Raw genomic sequence first — 21,817 nt, 5'->3', positions numbered from 1 at the left:
AAAGATCAACCCTCAAAAACCCTCTTTTCTAAATACACTATAAATGGCTGTAAACTTGTACCTATTCTTTGTACCAAACATTTCATTTATCAGACTGAGCAAAGTGCTCAATCACATGCACATGAATAACACTGTAAAAAGACTTTTCAGTAGGACCTCTGCAGCTAGACTTCTGAAACAGGCAGACAAGAGCGAGTTCTTGAGACAATCAAATCCCAAGGCAAATGTCTTAAGGCAGGGAACTGGGGCTATATTGTTAGAAGTTTGCAATTGCTCACAAAGACTGCATTTGGTTCTGTCCAAAACCTAACATGGATAAAATGCCTCTAATATTAACCAGATGTGACTACCAGCTATTTTAGAAAAGAGTTTCATTTATGGCTCCTAAGGAGTTAACTTTAACTTCCAAAAATGCCTGGCTTCCTAGTCCAGGTCCTGCCTAAACTAGCACCCCTCAGGGAGTATACCAGTGGAGAGTGAGGATAGGGAAGAAAAGAACTGCCTCTGTTTCAACCAAACTTTCCCTGAATTCCCCCACTTTACATATTATTTCATTAGGTAACCGCTGGTCATTCCATTTGAAGGAAGAATTACAAATTTCAAAGAAATGCTGAAAACCTCCATCTTAGGTAAACTCCTTGATCTTAAACTCAGCCCATAAGGAAATCACGGAACTTTCATAACCCAGGAGAGCAACCAATTCGTCAGTCCCACACTTTCCACCAGCTCCCTCTGATGACAATCCAGGGGAATTAACAAGGCAATGTTGTTTCAACAAGTCTAGAAAAATTCAATTTCTTTATATTATGAACTCATGACATAAAGCCCACTAGCCAAACAAACATTTATTCGGGAAAATTTATAGACCACCAGGAGAGCTGTGAACTGTCACTACTGACAAGGGTGGCTTAATGGCATTACAGAGCAAATAGGAGGACTCTGTGGAAAACATATATCTTGTTGTCCATTTCTTGGTGAGACAGTGGGGAGACTGTGCATTCCAGGATTGTCTTCCCATCAAGTGGTCTGAAATACCTGCCACCACCATGACTTTCCACCATGGTCTTCTGCTCCAGAGACAGCGGGGAGACTGTGCATTCCAGGATTGTCTTCCCATCAAGTGGTCTGAAATACCTGCCATGGTCTGCTGCTCCAGAGGTGGTCTGCTGCTCCAGAGGTGGACAGGCAGGAAAGTCAATACCTCAGGCCGAAGGCCATCAGAAGCACTTACTGCTGAGCTCATTACACACAGTAGAGGATGCCGACAGCACTTTGGTAAGATATGTTACAAAGAAACTACACATAGTAACAGGATCAGGGCTTTGGTTGCTAGGGTAATTTGGGGATGGGAGTTGTCTGGAGATGCAGGGCTTTGTTCTCGACTTACAGAAAGCCACGCCAGTCTGTCAGGTATGACAGCACACACCTACAAGCCAGCTACTAGGAAGGTGGCAGCAAGAAGTCTGCAAGTGTGAGGCTAGCCTGGACAATTTAGCAAGATGCCATCTCAAAACTAACAAGAAAATCCAAGACTGGGGATACAGCTCAGTGGTAGAGTGCTTGCCCAACATGGTTTCAATCCCTAGCTCCCAAGACAGAAAAAACGTGGGACATCTTAAGCCTGAGTAACTCAATACTTATGTATAAGCAAGGCCTTCTAGAACAAGAATAAAGTGGCAGTTGGTCAACAATCTTTAGTCACTCCTAAGTGATAATCTCGGCAGAGAACAAGGAAGGGTCAACATTAGACAGGAACAGGTACTGTTCTTGGTCACACTGGGAAAAAATTATTATCAATTCCTTTATGAAAAGACTGTCGACTTCAGAAAGCCACTGCAGAATATTTTAGTTATGCGCAGCCATGTCCGGATCACATTCTAGGTCTTGGCTCTTCATATGTCACTCAGCACACTGGTTCTTCTGTCCCCTTCCATAAAGCCAGTCTTTCCTCTGACTATTTCATGAAGTTACATGGACCAGCAGACTACTTATTTCAGTCACAGTTCTGAAGTCCAACATGGGTGAAATCAGCTAAGGCACCCTGCTTCCTTCTCAAACTAACTGGGCACAGAAACAATATTTTTTCTCTCATTTCAAACCACAATTTTGAGAGAAAAAATAATAATAAGTTGCTACTAAAAAAATAAAATGAAGACACAAAATAAAAGCCCCACCTTAACATTTACTATTAGACTCAACACATATAAAGTACAGCCAAATTGCTATAAAAAATTCATTCAGTTACGTTATATCTAAACACAAACCCAACTTTATGGCATGCAGAGTCATATAGGTATGACTGGGGCTTTTGAATTACATTAAATCTGTTCTGTGTAATACAAATTAATTCTGACTCATGTTCTCCACATTTCATACCCACATCGCACCTGACAACACAGCAGAAGAGAGAGAGAGGGGTAAGAGTTCTGCTCGTGGGAAGGCCTTGCTGCAAGCCCGTCAGCTTTCATGAGCATGGCCTGCAGCTCCTCCCATGAGCAACAGCTCCAAGTATACAGAACATCAGACACAAGCCTGTTGCACTGTTCTAAAGCAGACTGATCACCGGACCAAAGCTTTGATGCAGCCAGGGCTTTGATGGCATTCCCTTCCATTCCAATATAACTACGTGCTTGCTGGGCAGGCTTTTTCTCATCAGTGTTTTGAGGCCAGAAGTGATCAGTTTCTCCTAGGACAACTTGGACTTGATTATAATCCTATGCCTTCCAGAGCACTGGCTTCATCTCCCCTAGGATTAGTTCTTAAGCATGGCCTTTCAATATCCCTGCTTCCCTTCCTAAGGTCAAGCTTCAACCCCTAGGTACCAAGTCAGAGGAACAAAGAACTCAGGCAACTGCTGATCAGCTAAATGCATCCACATTCTCACCAATGACCCTCTCACTATAGCTCTGCTGAGGGCTTATGTGGACCAATCAGCAATGCTACTGCTTAGAGTTCGTCTCCAGCTCAAGGAGACAGTCACCACATTACACCTCAAGTCTCCTGACAGCCTCCCAGAACCTTCCTGGGTCTTATCTGCTTTCTTCTTCCAGGGACCCAGCTGGCAGGAATTAAAAACTCTAGAAAAGGCCTCCATATGAGCATGGAGTGCTGCCTACCAGGCCAGGCCCAGTCTTTCTGGATCAAACCCAAGGTCTGGGTCACTCTTTCTGTTTAGAAACTGTCTCATTCATAAAATCTCTACAAAACATACTTCCCTTAAGGATGATCCAAGATAAATATGCTTATATATATTCTAAAGAATATATGTATGTGTATAAATACATATATATGGTACATTTTTGCCAGATTTTTGATGCTTAAATTCTTTGGCAAACTTATTATCTTTAAGCTCTATAGGATATAACCATGATTTTTTTTTTTTTTACCATTTTACAGTGCCTGGAATAGTGCTAGGCCCATAACTGGCTTCCTACAAATGTTTTAAATTAACTAATTAGTTAATAGACCAAAGAATGAAGTGATGAACACTTTTTGTCTACAAGTTTTATACACATACACTTTCATTATGCTTATATTATTGATACATGATATCAGCAGTTAACACTATATCCTAAACATGAAAATTTAATCAATCCTAACAATGTTCCTTCACACTTTATAACTATTTCCCTTTTCCTTATAAAAACTTGTTATTTCTCTATATTTCTGTATCTCTGACTACAGAATTTTACACATCTGCTAAGAAAAGCACTGATTATTAAGCTAGATTTAAATGTCACTGTGACAATCCATTAAAATTATTTCATTTTTCCCTTCCTTAAACTGCTTTTCAAATTAATATCTCAAGTTTCAAATCTTAACTGAAATAGCACAGAACTTTTATACTATGAAACTAAAAACAAATGCTGAATTTATTCTATAAAATGTTACTCAAATGTTATAAAACAATACCATTATGTACAATGTCCTTTCACACTGTAGCACTGAATTAAAACCCCTCTCTATCAACACTTGAATCCAACCTTGTTCGGTTTTATTTTCTACAAAGTCCTCTTTTGTTTTGTTTTGTTTGTTTTGTTTTGTTTTGTTTTAATTCAAAGACTTAAACTAATCCTGGTCTACTCAATCTTTTATATAGAATGAGAAGAATGTCAGTGATTCCCCGTGTCTTCAAGCCCAGAAGATGGTCTCCCAACAAGTATAAGGGTGCAAATACTACACTAACACAAGGCGAGAGGGAGACCTGGACCTGGTACACACATATTACACAGTTTCCTGCACCGAGTTCTAAAAACTGCAGGCAAACAGAGTTAGGGCAAGCCTGCAAAAATAAAGCCTAAAGCACAATTAACTCACCAGTATTTGCTAAAACATATGCTATCAGAATTCTATTGGGCTGGGCCTGTATTGGTAACAGTATACCTAGAAGACAAAACCAAAATATTGAAGGTACTTATAGACAAAGAGCAACCAACACAGAATAACTATTATAAGGAATGGGATATTATGTGAACTCCTAGAAGCAGTGGCTTTGTAATAGCAATAGCTCTGAATTCCCAAGGAACAGCAACCTGAAAACCACGGGGAAAAGAGTCGTTCTTTCTGAACAAAGACCTGGAGTCAGCTGTGCATGGAAGATACATAAACGCTGACACAATTCTCAAGTGAGAGCAGAGACACTAAACCAGAAGAACATACCACACCTACACAGTCAGAAAGGAGGAGTGGCTACTGTTGGCCTCAGCACAAAACTGAAAAGCAATATATGGGCATTTTATTTGAAAAAAATAAAAGCTATCCCAGAAGTACATCTCACATTCATAAAGTCATGCTGCTTGTGCAAATTCTGACAAGAAATCTGCTCATTTCCCACTTCAGCATTCCATTAGAAAACTAAGAACACTTTCCAAATACCTTACGATGATAGCCAAAGTTTCCACATAGCAAATGAAATACAGTCCTTCTGGAGGAATCTATGTTTCTTTAGAAAGTTTTCAAAAAATTTTTTAAAAATAAGGAAATAAAATCTCCCAAAATACCCCAGGGGAAAACGTAAAACATGCTAGGATAGTTGTCTATTGTTTCCTGGATAATGTTGTCTTCATGTTTTCGATTAAGTCAATGCAAAATCTTTGACAGTAAAGTACTTGCTAATGCTTTTCTCAAAATCTAACAGTGAATTACAGGATTCCTTTGTACCTCCACCTTCTAAACCATGCAAAAGAAACACTGCACCCCAACACCTGTGAGTGCGCACACACACACACAGGTGTGCACAATGGAATGAGTCTTACCAGACCGTCACAGTTGCTAATGGCAACAGAGGTTCCTGGAACATCCATGATGTCACCGACATAAGCACAGTTAGTCTGCAAAGGCTCCGTTCTCCAGATTCCTTCTGAAGCACTTCCGGGTCGATTGGTTATATTCCCAGGCACAGGCGAAGTTTCGTACCATTCCACGACAGCCCCAGGAGCTACTAGTTGAGTGTTAGGCTTTAGTCGCAAATGAAAATCTCTTCCAAATGCAGTGATGTTAAAGAACAATTGCTCAGGGTTGGAAGACACATCCCTCGGTGACCTCTTTTTGTGATTTGCAGACAGGATGTGGGAGAGATAATGTCCTTCTAGATTTGTGCTGACTGGAGTTACCAGCTCATATTCTCTATGCCTTCTCACTGGTAAACCTGTGGGGTAAAAAACAGAACGGTAGGACCCTGCGGAGCAAGAGTACACAGAAGGACACGGCATAGGCATCAAGTACCCACCTCACAGCGGACCTCAGTCTGCAGAAGTACGTTCCTGAACCATCTCATAAATACTCAATTTTGAGAGCTAAAGTCATGTTCTAAATACACTTACGTAACTCAATGAATCATTTTTTAAAATTAAAAAATGTATTACACTGTGAATATTCATTTTATATGTTTTAGAACATAAATACAATAAAAGTTTCTATTAAATATATCTGGCTTGCTTAAAAATCAAGTTATAAAACCAAATAACTTATTATTGGCATAAGTAGTGTCTGCTACAAGCTTTTTCAAGATTGCTATTATGAAGAAAATTTTTTATTCTTTTCGTCTTTTCCCCATAGAAATCCTAAAGTTTATACCAATTCCAATAGCCACCTCATGTCACTCCTATGATAAGCCTGTAAACTATGCACTGCAGCTTACACTGCTATAATTTATACCTGTTTTTAGTCATAAAAACCCTAAAAGCTATACTTCACAAAGGAAAAAAACCAATGCAGGAAAGGTCTGTATCGAAAATCAAACTGTGAACCTCAGATTTAAATCCAAGCCACACCAAAGCCCACAACCTCTCTGAGCTATGTCACGCTGTGTCCCACCAATCCTCATTTACAAAAAGTCAGGAGAATGGACAAAAAGGCAGTAACAATCTAAAACTCGAACACACAGATACCAGCCACCAGAGAACAGCTTAGAAACTGTGTATTTGTTATCACTATGCCACGTATAATAACCAATGCATTTAACAAAAACTGCTCATTGTGAAATGCACAGAATGAGTGCCTCGACAGCTCAGGGATAAGCCTGGCACCAGCACCGCCGACAAGCTCTGCGCAGCACAGACAATGGCCTGGTCTCTAACGACAAATCCACGGTGGGCGATTCCAAGTGTTTCGGTTTAGAAAAAGAAGTGGCAATTTCAGAGTGATAAAGGGGAGGTTACAAGTGAGGGTGGGGCCAGCCCTTGGGTGGGCACTCAGCCAAACTCAGACTAACCTTTGATCTCTAAGGACAAGGAGCTCCCCAGGCCCCACGGCGCAGTGTTCCCAACACCACCTAGCACAGACCCCATGCACACCATCCCCGCCAGGTGAATCTGTTTAACGTGGACTGAGAGGACCATACAGAACCTCAGCTTCATCTCTACAACACCAGCCACACCAACTCACAGAATGCAATGCCCAAGCCCCAGGAGCACCTGCCTGCAGCAGTCATCTCAGAACTCTTTCTCTAACTAGTTTAGTGTTTCAAGGAAAGGAGGAACCAATGCTTAATTTCAACGTATGGACTTCCTATCCCCTCTGAAAGGAATTCACACAAGAAAGTAGACAATACACTGACAGCAGGATTAACGACTGCAGAAGACTGGAGCCTGGGGAGACACAGGAGGCTCTACACACCCACGAGGACGCCCGGCCTCCTGCTCAGACTCTCCGGTACAGCCTCATTTTTAAGTGACAGACATGTTCGAAATTTTTATTCAAAACAAGGATAGTGTATTTCTATAAAGCTTTAGCTTTCCTAATACTAAATAATAAATCATTCCTGAAATGTACACATAGCAAGCATTTCTGAGCTTGAACCCTGAATCAGTCATTTTCCAGCTGGGGAGTAAGGCAGATACACTCCTTAGCCCCTGGCCTCTCTACCAGCAGCTCCTGGACAGCAGTTAGCAGAACTGACAAAGGGATGCCCAGGCACCTGCCACATACACACTGGCACAGGAGATGCTGTGCTCTGCGGTTTCCACTTGAGAGTACATCATCTCCAATGCACCAATCACAGCTGCAGATATTACTGCCCCTGTTCTCTACTGCGAAAGTACATCTGCAAGGCCTGACTCACAGCAAGTGAGAGTGACACATCTGACAGAGGGTTTCACATCTGATGGTGGGCTCGCATACGCCTCAGAATGCATGGACCATCTTGCCAGCAATGTCTAATTTAAGGTCAGACCTACAGACCCTAAATCTATCCACAGCCAGTTATCCAATTTTTCTTCCAGTATAACTTCAGTAAAACACTCTCAAATTGTGAGAGTTAGTGAGGAAAAAATGAAAGTAGTGGGTAGAAGCTCAAAGCTATCAAAAGATTTTAATCTTAGATTACAACTACATATGAAAACCAAATTATACCGGGTGTTGATTTACTGCATTCAGAAATTATGCATTTACAAACCCAGCTTCTTCTACATAGTAGTACAGCATATGGGAATGAACTGCATTCCTTAATGAAGTGTGTCTACTCTTTTTTTTTCTTTTTTTGGACAGGGTTTCACTATGTAGTGGAACTTTGAACTCACTATGTAGCCCAGGCTGGCCTGGAACTCACGGCAATCCTCCTGCATCAGCCTCCCAAGTGCCAGGGTTATACGCTCGGCTTGTGTACTTCTTGTAAATTCAGTTTTCTCAATGGGTAGCTGGAGGACAGTAATCATTCCACCTTCATGGATCCAGTGATAGTTTTAAGTGGGAGTTTACAAGGGATTCAGTAAATGTTAACACTACCAATTTAAGTGGGAATTAGCTACTTAATAACACCATGTTCTATTTTAAAGTCAGGATCTGTACAGTTGTAGCTGCGATGGCTCAGGGACCCCAGCAGGAGACGTGAAAAGGTTTCTGTGACCATGACTTTCACAGGCACAGAGAGCGGGAGCCTCCGTGAAGCCCTGCAGCTGGTCATGCACTGCCAAAGCATCAGCAGACACGACCTCCCTGCGACCCATGTAGCTGTCCCCCGGCCTGCTAGTACTGTGAAAGCACTGTTTCCTATTGGAGAGCAAGCGCCCAGCTTGTGCATGCCTCTCCACCTCTTATGCCTTGTCAGGAACCTTGCTGGGAAACGTCTTGTTTTTTCTTTCACCATGCTCTCCACACATTCCCACCAACAGATAATAAGTGTCCATCATGTCCTCATCTCTAATAACGACAACAAGCAACCCTCTGGTGCCACCCTCCTCACAGGCTGAGGGCTCTGCCTCATGGATCAATGTCCTGTGGCAGGAGTGAGTTCTGACAGAGGATGAGGCCGTCTGCGCCCCTCACTCCCCTCATCTGTGTGACGGCTGCCTGTCACGCTCCCCATGGGATGAAGAGGCAGCATGGCCCCTGCCAGCTGCAGGCCCCTTGGCCTCGGAATCCAGTGCCTGCAACACTGTAAGAAACAAACCTCTCTTCCCATTCCTCAGGCTCAAGGAGTTTGTTGCAGCAACACAAAATGGACCTGAACACCATCTACCTAACACTCTATTCCTTCACCCGTCTTCAGAGACATGGGCTCTTCTGAGGTCACTGATGACCAGTTTTGCTGAGGCCAGTGGTCAGCATTTGAGCTCTTTACCTGCCCTATCAGCAGCTTGTTTATTTTTCCTTCCTTCTTGAAATACTTTAGCTTCCAGAACCCATGCTCACTCATGTGCACTAGCACACTCTCTCTTCCTCTCTCTCTCCCCTCCTTTCCTCACTGGTCTTCCTTTTTCACTCTCCTCTCCTTCCATCCCTCTATCTCCTTGGCCTGTCAGCATGGAAGGCAGCAAGATGGCCCACAAAAGAGGAGTCTTTTGTGCCTGTTATCTCCTGCCTGAGGAGCCCACCTGTTACGGTTTGTGTCCAGATGTCCCCCACCCAGAGCCTCATGCAGTCATGGAGCGGTCTTCTAGAGTTTGTGATTGACCCACAGTCCAACGCTAGGATTGTGGGTGTGAGTGCTGCACCCCCCTTAGAGGGGGTGGCCTGCGTACAGTGTAAGGGAGGGGAAGAGGCTTGCTCTCTGCTGCTGCTCCTCCCTTTTTGCTCATGTTGCTTTTGCTGTCTTCTACCACCATGAACTGTTGCCCTCTGCCATGCACCACTCTGCCTTGGAGCCAGCCAAGTATGGACTAAAACCTCCTTCCTTAAGTCTGGCTAGCAGGTATTTTGTCCCAGCAATGAGAGAAAAGTATCTAAGCACCACCCATCTCATAACCATGAAAGACTTCAGGACTGTACACATCTAGCCCGGGCTTCACCTGTGAACTCTTCTCTCCCAAATCCTCTGGATTTTCAGGAGGCATTTTAACCCTCCTAAAGGAGACTCCCAATCTCTTCGTTTCCAGATCTGTTCTTCTCCCTCATTAGTAAATGGCAACTCTATGCTTATAATTCCCCCAAAATCAAAATTTGACCAATCCATCCTTAACTCTTCATACCACAAACCTGTCTTTAACCTAATTCTATGGTTGATTCTACCTTCAAAATGTATCCAGACTCTAGCAGTCCTCCCCACTTCACCTGCTACTCACCCAGCCCAAACCACCACCACCTCAGCTTCGAATGTGCATTCTCACTCTACTCCTAACTCTGCTCTTCCTCTTTTGAGTCATCCTCAGAAGAGAGCCAGAAGAACCGAAGTGTCTGCTCTTCTCTTCAAATGTCCCATCAGAGGAAAATGGCTTGTGCACTCCTACAGCCTGAATCTGGGAATTCTCACATCTCCAGGTGTCTGGACTTGCCACTTCCTGTGCCTAAGTGTCCCTCCTCAGTCCCAGAGCAGCATGGCTCACTCTCTCAGACCCTCTCATGGAGGTCTTTCCTGACCACCCATAACCATCTTATCACCCCATGTTATTCCATTCTCCACAAATCTTGCCAGCATCTCACAGCCTACCACTTTTACTTTCATGTTTGTCTACTGTTTCTGTAGATCTACTAGCACATAAGCCTCATGAAGACAGGAAATGTACTGTCTTCACTACAGTTTCTCACTGACTAAAACAGAACCTGAAGTCACTTAATAAACATATTGGTGCATGTAGAAGTGAACAGCTGCATGAAAGCAGTATGAGACTGAAGGGCTTTCCCCCAGATAGTAACCTTACCACCCTGCAACAACGATGGCAAGCTGCACACACAGTCATGTGCTTCTCCAGCCAGAATTCTGCTTGCAAACCTCATATAGATTTCTTAAAGTCTGTGCTCACCTGCAAATCAAACATCTCACAGAATTCAGGTCACACAATTTAGCTGCAAATAACAACAAAAGAATGTAATCAAGAAATGGATATAAAACAAACTTCCAGGAAGGCAGACATGGAGCCCCTTATTCTAAAGGGGAAGCAGCAGGAAACCAGCCTCATTCTAAGATCCCTCTGGATATTCACAGAATCCAAACCGTATAGGTCAGTAATTGCAAATGCCTTTAAATTCATGTAATGTTTGCTTCTCTATACAGTTCAGGCATCTTAAAGCAGACATGTGTTTCTGAATCAGAGGGGGAATATCCTAGCCTACGCTTGCTTCTGTGAGGACTGGGTCTTCTCTCAGGATTTGGGCTTCTCTCTGCCCCCAACCCATCCATCACTGGTGAAGAATGATCTATGTGACCACAAAGTCTGGAAAGCACAAGAGGTCCTCTGCACACAGCCCCTCCTTCCTTGTCCTTCTTTCTGGGGATGAGCCTGCCAAAGAGACGTGTCTGCCTCCACACGCCACCTGAAGGGCAGCCTGCCTCAGTGGGCCTGACACACACAGGGTGGGGACCGGGGTCAGGTGCCTGCCACAGTGACAGCCAAGGTTGCACTCTCGTCTCTTTCATGAGGCATTTTATTTTTACCGATGGCTCTCGTGTTTTCTATTTCCCAACATGTCCAGAAACCAGGCAGGCAAGACAGTGCTATTCTCCGTATCTTCCCAGAAACTTGAACGACCCCTATGAAAAGTGCTGTTGTGTCTTTACTGGCAGTATGTGAGATGAAAAAAATTTTTTCCAGGGAATTAATTCTCTTGTATCTACATTCTTCATTCTTAAGTTTAACATAATGACTTCTTTCTCCTTGCCCTGTGTAAAATAACCACATTCTTGTGGATATAGGCATGTGTGTGTAAGCATATTTGTATATAGACACAAGTAATTATTATACAAACTAATCAAAGGATCTGCGAAGGCAATGTTCTGTTTCCACATACAGACTGAGCATCCCTAACCTGAAAATCAAAACTCCAAAATGCTCCAAAATCTGAAGCTTTTTGAGTATTGACAAATACAGGTAGAGGGGCTGAGGATACAGCTCGGGGCATAAGCACCTGCCTGGCAAGCGCAAGGTCCTCAGTTCAATTCCTGGTACCAAAAGAAAAAAAGAAGAAAAGAAAAGAAAAAAAAACAAAATATAGGTAGAAAATTCTACACTGACTTCATGTTCCAAATCAAAATACAGGCACACAAAAAAATACTATATAAAATTGCCTTCAGGCTATACATATGAGGTATATATGAAATACAAGTTAATTTCATATTTAGTGTCGGATCACACCCCCAAAATATCCCCCTCCCTCCCACCTCTATACACACACACACACACACACACACACATATATGTTCATCCCAAAATCCAAAACAGTCTGACCCCAAGCATTTTGGGTAAGGGACACTCAATCTGTACTTAAAGATCTCTGACTCTGTCTTAATGTCAAGCATGGCATGCTTTCCTTATGGTTTCCAAACCTCAATAATGTCTACGCCTTTGGATACCTTTAGCATACGCCTGTTTCCGTGCGACATGCTGCATATAATTCTTCGAACCTCAAGCGAACAGGTTGGTTCTCTGGTGCAAATAACAGGCCTCCCTCTCTTGCCATCCACGGCAAGCAAAGTGATGTTCACCCAATTCTTTAGCTCGCCTCGCGGTTCACTGCTCAGCTCACATTGCAGATTCTCCCAAAACATGCTGAACAGCTGCCTCCTTTCAACTCTGTCCCCATTAAGGTGTCACTGGAGCCCTACTGACCAGCACTAGGAAATTCTCTCAAGCTGCCCTTCCTTCCAATCGCTGCAACTCTTCCTCCCCTCACATGGAAATCCTGCAAGTCCAAAATCCCTCACTACTAAGGGCTGCACAAACTATAACAAAATCCTGTCGAAACTGCCCCAGGAAAATGATTCCAAACACCCAGACTTCCTAAAATAGCGATGCTTCCCCAGAGACTGCATCAGTGATCTGGGCTACTCCAGTGTTTGTCCATCAGTTCTTATCTTTAAAAGTGAGGACAAGACGTCAGGGCGCTGAGTTCAGTCACCCCAGCGCATACGCGCATGCACACGCGCAGAGTTAGCAATTAACACTGCTATGTTGGTCTCTCTGAACAGCTTCAGGGCTTACCATTACCTCAGAAAGAAAAAAATCATAAAAATATCTGATAATTGTTTGAAAGACTATGACCTCCTCCTGTTTCCTCCAACTTCTGCGGTTCGAGGTTCTCCGGACCGCATCTCGCACTCGCTCGTGGGACCTCCTTTCCCGCGCCCCCCAGCCAGCCCCGCCGAGACCCCCGGCCGCCTCTCCTCCGGGCCCGCGAGGTCACGCCGCCCGCTCCTCCTGCTCCTTCTGCTTCTTATCCAGCGCCCTCCAAAGTCACAGCTCGTGAATCACGGCGCTCAGACCTGGGCTGCGGGCAGGGACACCCGGGCTCCTCTCAGGGACGGCCGGCAGTGGCGACCCTCGCGCTCCGCAGGCCGGGCGCGCTCAGGCCGGGTGGGCTTGGCTTGTCTGACCGGCCGGGGCAGCGCGGGTGCACGGCAGGCCCACGCTGGCCCCCTCCTAGGCCCATCCGAGCCACACATCCAGCCAGCAAGTCACAGCTGAAGACAAGCTTGGTGCCCCACACGGGCGCAGAACCCTTGGTGGCAAGGTCCACACTGCGAGGCCTGCCTGTCACGGCAGTGCCCAGCGCCTCTGCCATGCCTGACCGATGCTGCGCTGCCTGCGGGCCCTGCTGTATGGGTGGCTGCGCACGGAAGGTCAGGAGTCAGACAGCACCCTATGGAAGCTGCTTCTAGCCTGGTGGCTTCTGGTAAGCAATTATGAAAATGGGGGCTGAGCCCTGGGGGGAAGGAAGCACAGGAAGACCCCGCCCATCCAAGATGTCAGTGCAGAAGGAAGCTGATGCTGCTGTTGCTGGATCACCACCTCCCACTACAGTGTGGAGAAGGAAGGCTGTCCCCACTGCCCCCTCCCAGGCCTCCTGTACCGGCCCAGCCAGCGGGGAATCCCATGTGATCAGAAGGACTGAAGTCCCCAGTCCAGAGCAGCTCTGAAATCCAGCCCTGCACGCCCTCCCTCAGAGAGGGCTTATCTCCGGAGAAGTGACCCGGCATCTTATCAGAAAAGCCATTCACACTGGCCTCCTCCTTCACCAGGCACAGCCATTCCTGTGCAGAAATCTGGCCTCAGATGGGAAATCAAATGAGCATTTTCAAGGTCAGCTGAAGCAGTGGCTCCAACAACTTCCAAATCCTGAGCCGAGGATAAAGGAATGACCTGGACCAGAAATAAGGGAAGCCAACCACTCCAGGAAGGTTGCAAGAGGGTGACAAGTGGACATTAGACACTTCTACAGTGTCTGGACACCAAATGCTACAGAGTTCACTCCGCAAGGCTGCACATACTTAGGGGAAGGAGAACCATCTTCTCTCAAAAGCAGTGAAAACTCCACTGTAGCACATGGTGAGACCACGGACACAGCCAAATCCTCTTCACTGGCTGTGTGCCCTCAAGGTCTCATCACTGCAAGGCAGACACAGTAGCTCTGCATGTCTGTCTTCATAGTCTGAGCCTGCCCATAAGACTATGTGAAAAAAGAAAAGGTAGTAGAGAGAAAAAACAAACAGCGGTGAACTACAAAATCCTCACTCATTTAATCTGGCTTTTTAATAAATATTTGTGGCAACTGCATAATGGTAACATTCAAGAAAGCCATTTAGAAAAGAACAACGTACTCTTTAGTGTTCCAGAACATGAAATCAGTAAAAGACTCTTTCAAGAAAACTATACTTTAAAGAGAAATATCCAAATGTTTTGTTTGCCACAACTTCAAATGACCAAATAATAACACAATAATAGCACAGGAAATTTGTGTGCTTAAGAAAGGCCCAAATGTTTTTTTTTTGTTTGTTTGTTTTTTTTCGTTTTTCTCCGGTACCGGGAACCAAACTCACGACCTTGCGCTTGCAAGGCAGGCGCTTTTGCCGCTGAGCTAAATCCCCAGCTCCAGGCCCAAATGTTTTAGCATTACAATCTTAGCTTTATTTTTTCTTTTTTTTTTTGGGTTTTTCTCCGGTACCAGGAACCGAACTCACGACCTTGCGCTTGCCAGGCAGGCGCTTTTTGCTGCTGAGCTAAATCCCCAGCCCTAGCTTTATTTTTTCAGGGGGTCGGGGGCGGGCTGGTGTTTTACAGTACTGGGAATCAAACTCACGACCTTGCGCTTACCAGGCAGGCGCTGTGCCACTGAGCTAAATTCCCAGCCCCTACAATCTTAGCTTTAGGAGAAGTGCTTCTATTGATTGTGTCCATCATCATCAGAAATTTTAGACTCTAGAACTACACTAGGTATTGTACAAATATTTCTCACACTTTTTACATGACTTTGAGGGCTAGGATTTTTAAAGATTAACATTGGATCTAGAATACAAAGCCACAAAAATAAACATGTTCCCTGAAACAAAGGCTAAGTAAATTAAGAAACGTAGAGAGCATCCTTACAAGTTTTCACTGAACGTTGACTTGTGATAAGTATACTTCTCAAGTCTATATAGTCTAGCTTATGGTTTGACAAAAAAACAAGAAACCGGGACAGTCTACTCACCCTGTATCAGTTTTTCATTGATTCTGTAACAAATCACTGTAAGTCTGGTGACTTAAGACAACACCAGAGGTCGAGTCTGAAACAGATGCCCTGAAAGAAAGCCACGGCACCCCCTGCACCAGGTTTCCCTCCCTCTTGATGCTCTGGGAGAGAAGCCCATCCTTGCTTTTTCAGTCTCTTGAGGCCACTACAATCGCCTCCTGGTCCCCTTTCTCATCTGCAAAGTCACTATACCAGGTCAGTCTCCACGCTGCCCTTTGTCCAGTTCTCTTTTACCCCCCTCTTCCACTTATAAAGACAACCACCCAGCTAATCCAGGATGATTGCTCTTAAGATCACTTGATTAGCAACTTTACTTCTGCTTACCAACTTAATCCCCTTTCACCACGTAACCCAACACACTCACTGGCCCCAAGAGAACTAGACATCTCAGTGACCCTTATTCTCTACTACAGCTACTACTTCCCACCTAGTATGCTAGAGGCCTCATGGCGGGGACACCCCAGCGCCGACTCCTACTTCCTCCTTGTTTGCACCCCTATTTCCCTCCGGGCTAGCTGTCCCATACAGCCATCAGTCCTGCACGTTAGGCACCACCTGCCCTGTCCACAATGAACGGTTCCAGGATGCGCCTGCAGCTACCAGGAAGCTTACTAGAGCTGTCAGAGAGAAAGGTGTTCTGTGAAGTGAAGTGAGAGGTGGAAGGAGAGCCCAGAGATGCCTGCCGATGAAGACCAGTCTGATCCTTGCTGAAAAATAAAACCAGTACAGAGGCGCTGTGAGGAAGAGCCAGGACAAAGATGGGAGAAGGGTGAAGGGGAAGTGGAAGAGGGGAGTCAGGCACCCACTGCCACGGCACTGGGACTCTGCATCCAGCTATAGCTAACTTCCATCTTTTAATCCTTTTCAACTTGTACGAATTTCATTCCTGACACTTTTATCCAAAAAATAGTTGTGACTAAATTCAGGAACTTTCAGTGAAATCAAAAGAAACTTACAATAAGGTAAAGAGAAATAAGAGAACAGGCCAGGTACAGGTTGAGCATCCCAGATCTGAAAATCCATACTTGGATATGCTCTGAAACCCAAAATGTCGAACACTGATGTGATATTCAGAAAATACCACATTGGGAAGCCTTTGAGATTCTGAATTTTCAGATTAGAGATTGTCACTGATAAAACCTATGCACATATTCCAGAACCCAAAACATTCTGAAATCAGAAACAGTTCTGATCCAAAGCATTTGGGAATAGTAACATATAAACAAAATGTAGCTGGTGTGTAATCCATCTGGGGTAACTACTTTTGTACTCTTCCTACTCAGCACCCACCCTCTGAACTCCTGTGACCCCATGAATTAAGCCATCCTGCACAGACACATCGGCATGCAGGTTAAACATGAAAAGAAAATCTGCCTTGCACTAGCCCACAGTGAGCTACACAGCTTTAGTTTTACAAGTCTACAGTACAGTAAATTAAATTTCTGAGAATGCATGGGGGCAGGACCACCTATCTAAAATACAGGAATCAGAATGAAGTGCCTCTCTATAAGTAAAAGTGTTTCATGGGGAAAAAAGAGACCGGTCTGAGGCACACAGCTAGTAACCCAGCTTGCTTTACCATGGGCCAGCAACTTATGAATCTTTGCAGAAGCATCAAAACTCTACGCAGTAGTGGTTTTGTGCCGAGGTGACAGATAACAGAGTGGACTTTGAGGAGTTAATCTCAGCAGCTAGGAAGTGGTAGGGTAAGACTCTCAGAGGACACAGGCAACACACTCTGCTTCTGACTACTTGATAAAGACAATGGATGTTAGTAGGTCCTCCCTCCACTGGTATGCAGCTCAGATTTTAGATAATGGAGCAGACCAGACCTGTCAACAAAGTTAGGTTTTTACATATTAAAGAGAAGGGGCTGGGGATTTAGCTCAGCAGCACTGTGCCTGCGTAGCAAGCATGAGGTCGTGAGTTCAGTTCTTGGTACCGGAAAAAAACAAAAACAAAAAACACATATAAAGAGAACTCCATCTTAAGAATAATTATTTCATTCTTTTTTTCTTTGTATGTATATGCATAAACATACATTTTACTGAACATGAAAAAAATTGTAACCAGTGATTTAATATTTAGGGCCATAGTGTTTGATGCTTTATATGTCCTATTTTACCTTCTACAGCTTTCTGAAAGTGTCACTTTAAGAATGAGATAAAGTATTTCACGCTGCTCACAATTTATTCTAAAATCCATGAAGGTTCAGCATGCTGACTTTGTGGCAATCATTTTTATAAACAGGAGATTGACATTTTACCACAGAAGCTCTCCCAGGATTTACACTTGTCAGCAAAGCCCAGCACATGAAGTCATGCAGACACACCTGGGAAATCAGGATGGATCAATTAGACATGGGAACAGAGCCCCTCTGCTAGGAACCTTCCCACACCGGGCTATCCATTTTTAAAAATATGTAATTCTCAGATTCTCTCCTACGAGGTAGATGAATCTTTTTAAACTTCTAATAAAATTACGAAAGCATTTGTGCAATTGTTCATATTTATTGAGGTTCTGAGAACTAGAATAATGATGGACTCGTTGCATCTTTCAGAAACTGTGGAATAGTAAAATGTTATAGTCAAAGATCAAGAAGAACAAAGTCACAATTATTTTTAGCTAGAAGTTTAACAATCAATATTTTCTTATATTGCCAGAGGGAACTGATGCCATACAAACGTTTTCAAAAGCCACTTGTCAAAAACGTATCCTGTTCACTTGTTTTTACTCAGTAACCAACTGGCAGGGCTCTCTCCTTAAGCAGTCATTTGAGGTATGGGTAATGACCTAGGTAGAGCACTGTGGCAACATTCACTATGGCTGGAAATGGACGCCTTGAGAAAAAGAAAAAGATTACAGTTTATCGGCGTGAAGAGATTAAAGTGAAGTCCTCAAGGTAGTGAGATGAAAAAACTACACTAAAATACACAAAACAAGTAATCATTATATAGAAAACACAGTCTGTGAATTAAAGGAAGTTTGTTTGGGACTTGATTATCAAAAGTCCAGAGAAATACAGAAACACAGTATAAGTATTCAATACAATGATAAGAGAGCAGTAAGACAACAGGAAGAAATATTTCAGATAGAACTATCTTCCTTGGTGCTGGGTGATGGGCTAAGCTTCACATCATCTGAGAAGCTGGACACATTTAACAGTAACAGTGATCACAGCAAGAGAGGTCCGGGAACCAGATCAGGAAAGCCAAGCCATCATCTCTGGCTACGGGAAGAGGAGTGGCCCGGAGTGACAGCAAGGGAAGAGCTCAGGGCCCAGTGGCTGCCTCCACAGCTTTCCCTGAACCATGGCGGTGACCCTTCCTGAACAGATTCTCCGGCAGTCTCAAAAGTGAGGGTTTATGAGACAAAGGGACTCAGAATTCTTTTTCATATTTTCCAGTTTCTACAGAACTATGATTATTTCCTAAGCCAGATGTGTCACAGCACAAGCCTCCTAACCCAATCAGGCCAGCCAGCCACCCACAATTACCCTAGGATCTCACCAAGGCCATATGCTGAGTCAGAAATGAAAGAACTCTCTGAACATACACAGAAATAGGTCAATGATCTCAGGAAACTCTGTCTCACTCTCTCTTTCTGCCTCTGTCTCTCTCTCTTTCTCTCTTTCTCTTTCTCTTTCTCTTTCTCAGACATCCACAGCTATTTATTAGGGTGTGTGTCTGGGGAGGTATGTAGCTCCTCTCCGATTGACTAAAGAGGTCTAAAGTTAGGACAGGGTTCAAGACCTACTTTCCCATTTTTCTCTAGACAGAATTCATACTTTCCTGCATACCACCTCTCCACTGGCTGAGGGAGAAAAAAAAGAGTGTGATACCCCCATGAGAGACGACATAGGAGGCATACCCCACATGCACTCTGCCCTACCCAGCCCATCTCACTGCCCTCACCCTACACAAAAGCTTCTTAGTCCAGGGCCAAGGTATAGGAGACATATTTTAAAAACAGCTACCCTAAGTAAGATACAATAGAGTACATAGTTTGTGATACTATTTACTAAAAAAAAAAAAGTAGTGATACCTCAGTTCCCAAAGGCAATTCTTTCTAGGATTCTAGTCACAACCAAATTGGACAAGAACCAAATCAAATTCCATGGTTAAGTTCAATATTGACCTAATGGGGAAATTCGATTCGGTTCTCGCCCAGTTCAGTTTGCAACCAGAATCGAGGACAGAATTAAGTTTGGGCACCAGTGTACTGGCAAAACTCCTGTGTCCTGTGAGAAGAGGACGACGGTCGCTGTTCTCGGGCACAGCGCCAGGAAGGTGGCAGGTGGGAGGCGGGGCGATAGTAACGCCGGGCCCACAGATGCAGCCGCTGGTGCCACGCGCATGAGCAGCCTCTTTGTGAAGAACCAGCAAGCTATAAGACTGCACGCACTATCCCACATGTATATTTGGACAGTTTTTCTTTTAATTTAGCTTCTAAATAATTGCAGTTTCTTACTAAATTGTTGTTCTTTCTCAGACATCAAATTATTGAGAAACTGTACAGAGCTCTTGAATTTCTCTAGCAAATTAGTGGTTCAATAAATATAAATAAAATCTAGAATCTGTATTATTCCTTCTTAATTTATCATTGATCAAATTGCACCTCTGAGCAGTTATATAAAATGACTTTTTGATTGGCATTTCAACGTATGCCCTCCACAGCACACCACATGCACAGATGGTTTCCCACCTTCAAGATGGCACTGAGACACACTCAGTAAAAACCGTGCCTCCACTTGGAATCTCAATCATTCCCCAGCTAGCAACACTGGCATCATCAGTGCTCCACGAGGCCAATGCCCGCTGCTGGGCAGCAGCGAGAGCTACAGCTCTCACCCTGCAAGACCACACCAGCATGGCGAGCACACCACTTACTAAACTAGCACTCCAAGGTGATCAGGAGTATCAAGCATATGTTTGACTTTGACATCTTCAGTTTACACTTGGCTTATTAGGACATAAGTCACCTGAGCCCAGGAGCTGCCTGGCACACCATGAAGCCTGGATCCAGGTTTGTGCCCTCAGGTGACAAGTACGGATCTACTACCTGCTGCACAGGCAGCTGCAACCTCTCAGACCTCACTGTCCTCTTCTGTAAAGCAAGTTCCCCAGCACCTACCTCCGAGCATGCTGTGGAAATCAGGTGACCCAGGCACACACACTAATTAACCCTGTGCCTGGCATTTAATGAATGGTCAGTGATTTGTAACTGTGAGCAGCAGTGGTAATGAGAACTGTTCTCCAAAGAGAGGACTCTACAGTATCACTTAACAAAAACACAGAATTTACAGAGAAAAATACTCAGTGAAAAAGAATTATCTTTTAGAATAATTCAAATAAAATGTGTATAAAAAGGCTGAGTATAGCCTAGCTTCCTGCCAGACGACTTGCAGTCTCTGTATTCAGAACAAATTGGAGTGACCTCTTACAAATCATTTACACTCTCTGAACCTTAGTCTCCTCACCCAGAAAATGGGAATAATAATCCCCAAAGCATCAACGCTGAGGTTTTAGGTACTATTTGCAAAAGGTGTTAATACTGCCTTGCACATTCAAAGGTTAATTTCAAGCAGACGGACTAAGAGAAGTCATTAAAGGGTTTTACCAAAAGCAGGAAAATTTTCCATTCTCTGTACTGCATTTTTCCTCTTTTCTCTGTAGCATTCTTACAACTCGGTTTCTGTTCTAATCAGACCTGCTCCTTCCAATGCTACAGAAGTTGATAGCTGTATTTGTCTCCAAATCTTCCAGATCCTCTGCCCCTCCACGTGCACACCAGAGATGATACGGGGCAGTAATAAACCCATGCTTGCAAGCCTAGCTGCCAGGACAAGTCTGACATCACTGTAACTTAACCTGAGAGCGGGACCCTCCTCCGGAAAGGGAACAGAAATGTTCCTGGACTATGGTTGTTTTTTTTAACCACCAATAGGAAAAATTTCAGAACTACTTACTTAGCTCCCTTCATTCCCCACTTTGAACTAAGATAAGATGACATCTGAGAACGAGGCTTACCTATTTGCACCATTTCTTCACGACCAGCCTGGAAAGGAGAGGGGGGTGAGAAAAAGACACAGTTACTGGGTTTCGTCTTATCACCACCTGCGTCTTACTTCTACCCGGAGCTTTTCGGGAGCTGCTAATCAGGCGCGGGAGCCGGGCCGGGCCGGTGCCGGCTGTGCCTCGTCGCGGGCGATGTGTGACAGGCGCCCGGGCCAACTCAGAAGCCATTTGGGGGAGGGAGTCGTCTGCAGTTTTAATTGTAATTCAGTGTGTCAAATTCTAACACTCGTGGTCTTTTCGGAGAACTCCCGTGCTGGGTCAGGAGCAGAGCAGCCTCCGCATTGAAACAGGCTAGAAAGAAGCCTTAAACGGGGCGGGGACGCTGGGGGTCGCCGCCCTCCCCACTCTGCCCCGGCCAGCCG

The 21,817-nt window shown here is 44.3% G+C and overlaps 1 protein-coding gene across 1 annotated transcript in view; it reads right to left on the bottom strand.

The window, feature by feature from the left end:
• Positions 1–21,435, bottom strand: part of Adamts3 (ADAM metallopeptidase with thrombospondin type 1 motif, 3) — a gene marked incomplete at its 5' end in the record, with an annotated part of 233,149 nt that extends 211,714 nt beyond the window's left edge. Inside the window, 2 exon segments of the mRNA XM_005392768.2 lie at positions 5,256–5,647; positions 21,408–21,435. Coding sequence (XP_005392825.2) covers positions 5,256–5,647; positions 21,408–21,435 — 420 coding nt within the window.
• Between the last annotated feature and the right edge of the window lie 382 nt (positions 21,436–21,817).

Source organism: Chinchilla lanigera, unplaced genomic scaffold (genome assembly GCF_000276665.1).
Source record: "Chinchilla lanigera isolate Chin_1 unplaced genomic scaffold, ChiLan1.0 scaffold00046, whole genome shotgun sequence".
NCBI classification, from domain to species: Eukaryota; Metazoa; Chordata; class Mammalia; order Rodentia; family Chinchillidae; genus Chinchilla; species Chinchilla lanigera.
Note: the sequence above shows the minus strand (reverse complement) of the source record. Positions and strands in the feature narration are given on the sequence as shown.